At 39.4% G+C, this 12,584-nt stretch overlaps 1 protein-coding gene across 3 annotated transcripts in view; it reads left to right on the top strand.

The window, feature by feature from the left end:
• sipa1l2 (signal-induced proliferation-associated 1 like 2) overlaps positions 1–12,584 on the top strand; it is a 78,049-nt gene that overhangs the window by 36,725 nt on the left and 28,740 nt on the right. For all 3 annotated transcript variants that reach the window (XM_017683041.2, XM_017683042.2, XM_017683043.2), the window contains one exon: positions 8,030–8,304. In XM_017683041.2, the coding sequence (XP_017538530.1) occupies positions 8,030–8,304 (275 nt within the window). The remainder of the gene's footprint in view (positions 1–8,029; positions 8,305–12,584) is intronic.

Genomic DNA, 12,584 nt, shown 5'->3' with positions numbered 1-12,584 from the left:
ATTAACAATATATAGACAGTTGCCAATATAGCTTTGTAACCTTAAATGAGATAAAGGTGAGTGTGTGTGTGTGTATATATAACCCACACCATCTTCTCCGAGCCTAGCAATGATGGTGCTGAATGTTGTTTTGTGTCCGAAAGTCATTTGTCTCATAAATGCATCTCTTACACTCATTTAATGTATGACTGTCAGACGCTGCTGGAATTTAGTAAAGACTAAGTGAGAAAACTAACTATTCTCCCTGTTAGGCTAATGGCTAACAGCTAACACCAGTTTTTTCTTCCACTCTCTTTTTCCACTCGTTGGTTATTGACTCATTCCAATTTCCATTCTTGTGAATGCCATCCATCCTGACCAAGACCCTGAGCCTTTACAAGAGCAAATCGAATGACTCTTGAATTTCCAACTTCCTACTTCATTGGAATTGGGGTTGTACGAACCTCGGTATAATGTTATTTTTTGGAAATCTCCTTTTCTTTCCTGAGTAATTACCTTTCTTCTACGTAGCTTTTTGTAAATGGTGGTGTGAAATTAGAATACTTTTAGATGAATTAATCTGTAAGCTCATGGTGTTTTTTTAATAGTTACTGTTGAAACAGTATTAACAGTATAGTGGTAACCACACTGAGCAGTTATCTTCTGACAACTTGAGCAAACATGTAGACAAATAAACTGCATATTCACTAGAAATTGAGTATAAAAACTCTTTACCCAGCCTTAGCTCTGGCTATCAGAGTTCCGGTCTCATAACTGGAAGATAAAGGAACACACGCCAAGCCAAACAGGAACAGAGAGAACAATGTAACTATGTAACCAAGACATAACAGAAGGCTCCCTCTCTTCTTTTCTTTTTGGCTTGATTCAAGCTTCTTTTAGCTTTGTTTTTTGCTTTGTGTCTTTGTTCAGTTTTTGTTTTCACTCACTCAGTAATCTTGAAGATGAATGTTTACTGCATTCACATGTTAAATAGCCTACCCTAGATGCACCTGTTTTTAAGTTTATGGACCAAAGTAAGCAGCGCTGACAAGCCATCACCAAAGCTGGTCTCAGCAGCCATTGTGAACCTGCTGTCATGCTAGCATTAATATTCTGTCATTACGCTAGTGTTAATATTCTGTTCTATGTACTACTCAAATGGCATAAAATTATTATTATTATTAAACTATTTCTGAGACTAATTTACGGTATATTCTTCCATCTGAATCTCATGTCTCTAGTATTAGTACCTTTTATATAATTTCTTTATATCACTTTATATCATTGTGTCAATAAATGAAATTTTTAAAAGCTGTCACTTGTGGTTCTGAGCATAATTATCACAATTCGATCAAATAGATCACATTCTACAGGATATCCCTAACCTGAGATCAACCTACTTATTTATGGTGAGTGGAAAATAAGTGAGCTAAGTGGCCTTGTTCCTCTACAGTGTGAAAGAAATATTTACTTCCGTGCATCATCTGAAGAAAGCTATGAATTCTCTACATATTTTCAAGCCTTTTGTGGCTGTATGTATTAACTTAGGGTGCTTAATGGTTTAGGCTTTGCTTGTATAGGTTTCTTACATTGTTGTTGCTCAACTTTGTTTTATAAATTTCTGCTTTCCGATTTGAATTCTGATTTGTCTTCTTTATCAGCCTGTCAAAAGCAGACTGATACGGGGGCGCAGTGGAGCCGGCAATGGAGTAGGACAAGTAGAACGAAGCTCCTGCCTTACTTCAATTACTTCATTTTATTGCGCATTATTTTCATAAGTACGGTATATGTTGTATGTCGTTGCATGTAAGAACACCTCGAAGCTATTCGGAGTTATAAATGTTGCACCTATGGCCGCCAGTCTCTGTAAATACAAGTATAACAGGAGCGAAACAGCAGCGTCACAAAGTGCTGCGGACCGTAGGGAAACGCCACCTAGCCCACAGCCAGAGTCAGCAATGGACACTGCGGCCCTGATAGCAGACGTCCTTGCCTCATTGAAAACGGACATCTCTGCAATTATCAAGTCAGTCTCCCGAGTTCGGGAGAGTGGACCGCTTCGCTACAAGGGAGAACCGATAGCCATCTTCCCAGACTACACCAAAAAGGTGTCCAAGGCCCGCGTGGCATTCAATGATGTTCGGAGTCTCCTTCGAGGCCGGTATGATGTTCGCTATGGCATAATATTCCCGGCTTGGCTCCGCATTTCATTCAACGGTGACGTGAAGGAATTTCTGGATCCTGAAAAGGTGATGACCTACGTGAAAGGCATCAGTGCAACTTGACTGATTTTGTTCTGAATGCCTCAGTTCATGCATTTTCTATTTCAGTGAGTGATGATCAGACAGACTACATTCAAGTAGTACAAATCACTATGCCTAAGATGTAGCCCTTACATATTTCATTGACTCAAACAAACGCTAATATGCCAAGATTCGCTTTTCTACCTCTGGGCTCTTGTTTCTTTGATTGTAGAGGGTTTGGCAGGAGCCAACAGGCTGGTCACGGAGTCGTTCCCCATTGCTAACATGTCATGTGTGAACTTTATTGTGAGGGGTGTTAGTCAGCATGTGCTCTTGGGTGACTGGGTTGGGGACCTATCGGACCTGTAGTTACAACTGTTTATTTTGCTAACTTACTATCTCTTTTTTTCTTCATGTGCTTTCGATTCTATTATTTGATTCAGTGGGTCAGAACTGTGATGTTATTCCTTATTAAGCCCAATGGAAGATATTAAAATATTTGTAAGACCTAAAGGTTGCTTGGTTAACTTTATAAGCTGGAATGTTAAATCTCTAAATCATCCAGTTAAGTGTAAGAAGGTGCTCAGACATCTTAAATATCTCAAAGCTGATATTGCTTTTCTCCAAGAGACTCATCTTCTTGTCGATCAGGTCAGGTTGGGGGGAGGGTTGATAGGGCAAGCCTATCATTCTTATTTTGGTTCTAAGGCAAGAGGGGTGGCTATATTGATCAACAAGAATATACCATTTGTATGTAAAGGTCAAAATGAGCTCAATTGGTGAAACTCTTTATTAATACATATGGTAGAGCAGATATATGGTGTTTCCGAAATCCTAATTCTAGAACTTACTTTCTTTTCTCCAATTCATAAAGTGTTTTCACAAATAGATTATTTTCTTTGACAAAGAGCTTCTCCCTATGGTAAGAGACTGTGAATGTCAGTCCATAGTCATTTCAGACCATTGCCCCCTTACAGTGAGTATTCACATTCTGGATTCTGTACCCAGTTATCGCCCATGGAGATTTAATCCTCTGTTACTCTCTGAGGAACATTTTGTAAACTTCATTAAATCTGAAATAGCATTTTTTCTTACCCACAATCAAACCCTGGGAATTTCATACTCCATAGTGTGGGAATTATTAAAAGCATACCTAAGAGGTCAAATTATTTCATACACTGCAGTGCGTAAGAAAATGGACACTGAATGCATTAAGCAATTGACGGATGATATTTTAAAACTGGATACAGAATATAGTGAATATAGTCACTCTCCTTCAGACGATATACTTAAACAACGTCTGATTCTGAAAACAGAATTTGACATTCTCATACTGCGCAAAGTGGAAAATCTAATTTTAAAATCTAGGCACAGCTTATATGAGCATGGGGACACTATATTCTTCTCCTATGGCTGTGGAACGTTCGAATAACAACCTTTCTGCTCACAAGGTTGTCCATTATCCCCCTTATTGTTCAATATAGCTATCGAACCATTAGTGCTAGCCCTGCGTCAGGATAATCTTATAAAAGGTATTTATCATGGGGACCAGGAGCATAAATTATCTGCCCTCCGTCACAATGTATATATGTGTAAGACTTTCTAGGTAATGGGGGACATTTCATATTCAAACAGAGACACAAGCTGTTTTTAAATTGCATTTATTAATTGAGTGGTTATGCTGGAGAACAAGAGCAAACCTGCAGAAAAAAAAGAAACAAAACTTAATGGTGAATATGAATGTTTTATTATTTGTTCATTTTGATTGATTTAGCAATATAACTGAACATATTATAACCTGTAACATTTTTGTACACTTGGGGAAGGCAACTACTTACCTGTGAATAGACTCCAGAGGAAGGTAGCCATGTTTTCGGCCAGGGAGGAAAACAGGACCCATTGTCTGCTGAGTTTTTATAGTGAACTTTTCCCGTGCAAAAAAAAACAGAATTTTGTAAAACATGTCAGGAGTGCCAATTAACATCATGCAGATCAGTCCCCACTGCACATTTGCATCCTCTTCCTATAATTGAAACTCCATTTGAGAGGATAGGAATGGACATAGTGGGCCCCCTAGAAAGGAGCAGGACAGGGAACAGGTATATTTTGGTGGTATGTGATTATGCTACATGATATGTACCATCAAGGCCAGGCAGATAGCAAATGCTCTAATCCATCTGTTTGCAAGGATGGGACTCCCTTGGGAGATTCTGACAGATCAAGGAGCGAACTTCCTATCCAGTTTACTGCAAGGTGTTTACAAACTGCTAGGTATACATGGCATTAAGACCTCCTCCTGTCATCCTCAAACAGATGGCCTAGTGGAACGATTCAACCAGACCCTGAAGTCAATGCTCTGTAAATTTGTTTCACAGACCGGTACTGACTGGGACCAGTGGCTGCCCTATCTTCCCTTTGCTTACAGAGAGGTTCCCCAGGCATCTACAGGATTTTCTCCCTTCGAGTTGCTTTATGGATGACACGTGAGAGGACCATTGGATCTCCTGATAGAGCAGTGGGAGGAACCTGAGGCCACTGGAGAGAATGTGGTAACCTATGTGGTGAAGATGAGAGAGAAGCTTGAGGAGATGACTGCGCTGGCCCAGGAGCATCTGCGGAAGGCACAGAACAGTCAGAGAGCCTGGTATGACCAGAAAGCCTGTACTCGAGAGTTCAAGCCAGGACAAGAAGTATTGCTGCTTATGCCAACCAGTGAAAGTAAACTCCTGGCCAAATGGCATGGACCATACAAAATCACTAGGAAAGTGGGACCAGTGGCACATGAGCTTCTTATGCCTGAGCAGAGCAGGAAGCACCAAAAGTTCCATGTCAACCTGCTGAAAGAGTATTGCAGAGGGACTGTAACAATGCAGCAACTCATGGTATGTGCAGTAAAAGAAGAAGAGCTGCCAGAGCAGTATTTCCCCACTCAGCCAGCAGGACAGGCTGTGGATCTGTCTCACTTACCCTCAGAAAAACAAGAGCAGGTGGTGAACTTTCTGGACCTGACACTCTTCACAGAAAAGCCTGGATACGCCACCATGGTTCAACACAAGATTCACCTGTAGGATAATACACCAGCTCGCCAGAAGTGTTACAGGGTCCCAGAAAGACTACCTGTTTTGCAGGAGAAGTTTAATACTATGATGGAGATGGGGGTGATTGAACCCTCGGATAGTGAGTGGTGCAGCCCAATAGTGCTGGTACCTAAAAAGGATGGGACTATGAAATTTTTCATTGACTTCAGGCTGATCAATTCACTGTCAAAGTTTGACCCATACCCGATGCCACGAGTGGATGACCTGATTGAGAAACTGGGTAGGGCAAAGTACATCACTACCATTGATTTGAGCAAAGGGTATTGGCAGGTACCTTTATCACAAAAAGTAAAGGAACTAATTGCTTTCAGGACACCGTATGCTTCAGTTTACAGTGATGCCGTTTGGCATGCAGGGTGCACCAGCAACATTTCAGAGATTGATGGATAAGGTACATCAGACTATGCAGCAGCATATCTAGATGATGTGGCCATTTTTAGTTACACCTGGCAGGACCACCTGGCACATCTCCAGAATGTGTTTCAGGGGATTAAGACAGCGGGGTTAACCATTAATCCTCAGAAATGTGCCATTGCTCAGAATCAGTTCAAGTATCTAGGATTTGTGCTGGGTAATGGACTAGTGCGACCACACGTTGGAAAGGTGGAGGCAAAATTGTCCTTTCCTGTGCCCACAACAAAGAGGAGGGTTCAAGCTTTCCTTGGACTGGTTGGTTGGTACCAGAAGTTTATACTGCAGTTTTCCATTAGAGCTGCAGCCCTTACTGACCTCACAAAGAAATCTGCACCAGGGACTATGAAGTGGACAGGGGAGTGTGAGAAGGCATTTCAGGACCTGAAAGATGCTCTGTGTGAGGACATGATTTTGCAGAGTTCTGACTTTTCAAAGCCTTTTATTCTGCAAACTGATGCCTCAGTTGTAGGATTCGGGGCTGTACTGCTGCAGGAGGATGGGAACCAACGCAGACCAGTGGCTTTTATTAGCTGGAAACTGTGTCCTCGTGAGACTCGATATTCTACAATTGAAAAGGGGTGTTTGGCGGTGAAATGGGCAGTGGACTCCTTTAGATATTACCTATTGGGTAGGCATTTTCAACTAGAGACAGACCACCGGACTCTTGTGTGGTTGAATAAAATGAGAGATGCAAATGCTAGAATCAGCAGGTGGTATTTGTCCTTGCAACCTTTTAAATATACTGTTACATACAGGACAGATACTTCTAATACACTGGCAGATTCTTTGTCCAAGGCAGCTGAGGAAGTGTCCTGAAGCCCCTTCCATCAGCTGGAGATGGGGGAGGGAATGTGATGGAGCTGCCCTCCGTCACAATGTATATATGTGTAAGACTTTCTAGGTGACAGGGACATTTCATATTCAAACAGAGACACAAGCTGTTTTTAAATAGCATTTATTAATTGAGTGGTTATGATGGAGAACAAGAGCAAACCTGCAGAGAAAAAGAAACAAAACTTTATGGTGAATATGAATGTTTTATTTGTTCATTTTGATTGATTTAGCAATATAACTAAACATATTATAACCTGTAACATTTTTGAACACTTGGGGAAGGCAACAAGTACTTACCTGTGAATAGATTCCAGAGGAAGGTAGCCATGTTTTCGGCCAGGGAGGAAAACAGGACCCATTGTCTGCTGAGTTTTTATAGTGAACTTTTCCCGTGCAAAACCGGAAGTGACGTCATGTTACTAAATGGCTTCGTCATTTTGGAGAATGAAAATAAGACATGAAATGGTTTGAAGGTGCAGATCTGCCTCCTATCAACACAAACTATGCCCTGTAATTTACAAATGCCCTGTGCAGTTCATTTACAGTTTCCTAGCATTAAAAATGGTTGTGATGACCTCACTTTTAGTGATGAGAGGCTGCTTTTAAATGAGGGTAATGCCCTCTTTCATTATTTCAATTATTTTATAGATGATGAAGTATGGCATTATGCAAACTTTGCTTGAGAGGAGATCAGAATACTTGGTATAGCTTTCATCTCAAAAGTGTACTTTAAGTAGCTAAAAACAATGATTTTACATGTCGTTAACAATAGTGAATACTATTGCTATGGTCTAGTTTATCTTTATTGGTACGTTATGGTGACAAATCCCTACATTTCAGAGAGAATGTTCCTCAAACCATGCTGTTCAAATATTCTCCAGAGACATTTGGCCAGAACAGGCATCAAGCTCCTCTGTCTAATTTGTCCATGTGAAAGGCAAAGTTACAAGTATAGTAACTATAAATATTTGGAATTATGTTCAGAATAATTTGCCACTGAGAAAGTAGTCAGGAGTGTCTTTCAGCCCTGTATTTCTTTGTACTGAGTTTTTACAAGTTTTCCAGTAACTTGTCACTATCCAAACTGCTAAAACGTCTCTACAGCAGTGTTTTCAGGTAGGGTAAAGTAAATTAGCGTTGTTACATATGCTGGAGTTTAATGCAGTTGACTAGTGTTAGCTCATAGTGTTTACTCAATTTATGTAAAGGCCATCCATTCAACCAGTTCAGCTCACACTTTGTGTTCACATACTTGTCTTGAAAGTTCATTTTGATTTTCTTTGCATTTGCATTTTTCCTGTTCTGACAGTCTGGTAGCTGAGCTTGAATTGCTCCTGTTTTGCACTATGGGCTTGGTTCCTGCACATGAATCAGATTTCAGGATAATCTCTTCAACTTTAACTTGAATAATTAAATTATTTTGTATTGAACGTTTTAATGATTCAAATCTCTCCTTTGCAGATAGTTACTAGAGGCTGTGAGACAGTAGAGATGGTTCTGCGCAGGAATGCTTTGGGCCAGCTGGGCTTCCATGTGAACTTTGAGGGAGTAGTGGCCGATGTAGAGCCCTTCGGATTTGCTTGGCAAGCAGGGCTACGCCCAGGTAGCCGCCTAGTTGAGATTTGCAAAGTCACTGTTGCAACGCTGTCTCATGAGCAGATGATTGAGCTGCTGCGGACTTCCACCAATGTCTCGGTAGTGGTTGTTCAGCCACATGAGGATGGGACGCCCAGAAGGTACTGCATCCTTCCACTTAAAGCTAATCTTTAGTCTAAGGTCCTATGGAGAGTACTAAAGAGTAATTCACTTAACCTAGGTAAAGTAAGCATGATATTTGTGTTGGTAAACAGGACTGGAATAGAGGCAGTTTTAAATTAATTTTTTTTACAACAGGTGCCTGTGTTGGGATTGTAACATTAAACATTTCACTAATTTAGTCAAATAAATCTCCTGGCACAGATAGATGAAAGGTTTGGAGTTTTCTGTGCAGAGTTACTACCACATCTTCTTTCAACTTGCAGTTTTGCATTGATTATAGGGAAAATGCCCTTGTCATGGAGGGAGGCAATTATTACTGCTATTCCCAAGGAAGGAATATATATAATGTGTGTGTGTGTGTGTGTGTGTGTGTGTGTGTGTGTGTATGTATGTATGTATATATATATATATATATATATATATATATATATATATATATATATATATATATATATATATATATATATATATATACAGTGGGTTGCAAAAGTATTCAGCCCCCTTGAACTTTTCAACCTTTTGCCACATTTCAGGCTTCAAACATAAAGATATGAAATTGACATTTTTTGTGAAGAGTCAACAACAAGTGGGACACAATCGTGAAGTGGAACGAAATTTGTTGGATATTTTAAACTTTTTTTAGAAATAAAAAACTGAAAAGTGGGGCGTGCAATATTATTCAGCCCCCTTGCTTTAATACTTTGTAGCGCCACCTTTTGCTGTGATTACAGCTGCAAGTGGCTTGGGGTACGTCTCTGTCAGTCTTGCACATCGAGAGACTGAAATTTTTGCCCATTCTTCCTTGCAAAACAGCTCGAGCTCAGTGAAGTTGGATGGAGAGCGTTTGTGAACAGCAGTTTTCAGCTCTTTCCACAGATTCTCGATTGGATTCAGGTCTGGACTTTGACTTGGCCATTCTAACACCTGGATACGTTTATTTGTGAACCATTCCATTGTAGATGTTGCTTTATGTTTTGGATCATTGTCTTGTTGGAAGATAAATCTCCGTCCCAGTCTCAGGTCTTTTGCAGACTCCAACAGGTTTTCTTCCAGAATGGTCCTGTATTTGGCTCCATCCATCTTCCCATCAATATTAACCATCTTCCCTGTCCCTGCTGAAGAAAAGCAGGCCCAAACCATGATGCTGCCACCACCATGTTTGACAGTGGGGATGGTGTGTTCAGGGTGATGAGCTGTATTGCTTGTACACCAAACATAAGTTCGATTTTGGTTTCATCTGACCAGAGCACCTTCTTCCACATGTTTGGTGTGTCTCCCAGGTGGCTTGTGGCAAACATTAAATGAGACTTTTTATGGATATCTTTGAGAAATGGCTTTTTCTTGCCACTCTTCCATAAAGCCCAGATTTGTGCAGTGTACCACTGATCGTTGTCCTATGGACAAAGTCTCCCACCTCAGCTGTAGATCTCTGCAGTTCATCCAGAGTGATCATGGGCCTCTTGGCTGCATCTATGATCAGTCTTCTCCTTGTTTGAGCTGAAAGTTTAGAGGGACGGCCGGGTCTTGGTAGATTTGCAGTGGTCTGATGCTCCTTCCATTTCAATATGATCGCTTGCACAGTGCTCCTTGAGATGTTTAAAGCTTGGGAAATCTTTTTCTATCCAAATCCGGCTTTAAACCTCTCCACAACAGTATCTCGGACCTGCCTGGTGTGTTCCTTGGTCTTCATGATGCTCTCTGCGCTTTAAATAGAACTCTGAGACTATCACAGAGCAGGTGCATTTATACGGAGACTTGATTACACACAGGTGGATTCTATTTATCATCATCAGTCATTTAGGTCAACATTGGATCATTCAGAGATCCTCACTGAACTTCTGGAGTGAGTTTGCTGCACTGAAAGTAAAGGGGCCGAATAATATTGCACGCCCCACTTTTCAGTTTTTTATTTCTAAAAAAAGTTTAAAATATCCAATAAATTTCGTTCCACTTCACAATTGTGTCCCACTTGTTGTTGATTCTTCACAAAAAATTACAATTTCATATCTTTATGTTTGAAGCCTGAAATGTGGCAAAAGGTTGAAAAGTTCAAGGGGGCTGAATACTTTTGCAACCCACTGTATATATATATATAATGTACTTAAATGCGGAACATATCAACCGTTTTCTGTTCTTAATGTAGACTATAAGTTGTATGTGAGCATTATAGCTAAACAACTTGAGAAGGTTCTTCTGCAGATTGAATTTTGACTAAACAGGATTTATTCAACATGGACAAGCACATGATAATATAAGACATACGTTGCAGATTATTAACTATATAAAACAGCACAATGTGAAAGCCTCTCTATGTGTAGATGCAGAAAAGGCTTTCAACTCAGGAAGTTACAGGTATCTGTATAAAGTCTTACATAGCTTTGGGTTTCAAGAAGAGGTTATCCAAAGTATTCAAGTGCTGTATGACAGACAAACTGTGCAAGTAAAAGTAAAGGTAATTGGTCTGATACTGTTGTTTTCAAATGGGGCACAAGACTAGATTGCCCTTTGTCTTCCTCCCTTTTAGCCTTGTACATTGAGCATTTAGCCTGAACAAGATGCCTTTATAAAAGGTATTTCCATAAAGCATGATGAACACACACTGGTGCTATATGCAGCTGATGTCTTACTGTTTTTGAGCAAGCCCCCCAACTCATTCACTCAGTTGAGAAATTTAGAACATTACACTGCATTTTCAGAATACTCAAAATTAAATGGTCAGAAAACTCAAGTTTTGATGTTCAATTATAATCCTCCAAACGTCCTTAGACAGAAATATAGTTTCAGGTGGGATTAGAACTCATTAAAATATTTAGGAAATAATCTACCCAGAGATCTTTGTGAATTGTCAGATTTTGTATCTCATCAATAAAATTAAAACTGACGTTCAAAGATGGAGCTTAAATCCTTTTCTTAGCCTTTACTTCAGAGTTGAATTCATAAAGAGGTACTGAATTCTTAAAAATGGTCTTCCAATGGGATGAAATTCTTTCAAAGTATACAGTACTCTGTGAGAGTTTTAGGCATCTAAGCTAATTTTTAAACAATTTACCTCAGTAGTGCGTTTATCACAATATACATTAGAATAAAGTCATATTCATAAATCAAATAAACAAAAACAATAAAAAGTAACAAGAATTTCTTGGGTCCATATTTTTCCTTGACTCCTTAATATCATCAATTACATCATGAGCACATTGATCATGAGCACACAGCTCGACCATTATTAATTAAAATTGTTTTTTAAACATTTTGTTTATTCAAATATTAACACTTTTCTCAGGAAATAAATACATACTACACAAATAAATTGATTTTGAAAATGTGTCTTGGGTGCTTAAGACTTTCGCACAGTACTGTATATGGCAGGGACAGAAACCAAGAATAAGATTTTAGACTTTGCAGCTCCCTAAGGATAGAGGAGGTATGGCTTTACCAAAATAAAAAACTACCACTTTGCAGCCAGACAAGACCATCATCATTGATAAAGAAACCCCCTATCCAGGCAGTAGAAAAAAGTGATTTATTTAAAAGAGAAGACGTCATAGAAAAACCCAACTAAAAGCTTGAGAATTTGAACATAGTGTGTGCCCATGATTCTGAGTTCATAGCAAATAAGCTTGATGTTAGGTTCAAAATTTGGCTGACAGAAGGCATAACAGCTTATTGAAAATCATGGAAAGAGACAAATTGAGGGATTTTGAGTCTCTAAAAAAATTTATAACCTTGAAAATCATGATTTTTATCTTCAACTACAAAAAAAAAAAAATTAATTAAAACTACAATCAAAAATATTTTGAAAAAACAAAGATAATGCACTCAACAATATTAAGGTACATATCATTAAAATATTCAGAGAATCTGGAGAAATCTCTGTATGTAAGGGACAAGGCTAAAAAAGAAACAGTATTTGTGGCCATGACCTTTGGACCCTCTCTAGTAGAAATCACTACATGGGCTCAGAAAACCACTTCTGAAAACCACTGTCTGTGAAAACGGTGTGGCGCTGCATCCACAAATGCAAGTTAAAACTCTAAAGCACAAAGAAGAAACCGTATATAAACCGGATCCAGAAAAGCTGCCACCTTCTCTGGGCCCAAGCTCAGCGAAGTTAAAGTGTCCTGTGGTCCAATAAATCGTTTGAGTCTTTTTTGGGGAGGGCCTTGGTTATTTCATTAAGACAATTTCAAACCCATTCTGCGCATATAACAACAGCATTCCTCCATGTTAAGAGTTCAGATGCTAATTGGCCTGCCTGCAG

This window comes from Pygocentrus nattereri, chromosome 15, assembly GCF_015220715.1.
Source record: "Pygocentrus nattereri isolate fPygNat1 chromosome 15, fPygNat1.pri, whole genome shotgun sequence".
In the NCBI taxonomy this organism is placed as follows: Eukaryota; Metazoa; Chordata; class Actinopteri; order Characiformes; family Serrasalmidae; genus Pygocentrus; species Pygocentrus nattereri.
The sequence above is the reverse complement of the archived record's forward strand: the minus strand, read 5'-3'. Positions and strand labels throughout refer to the sequence as shown.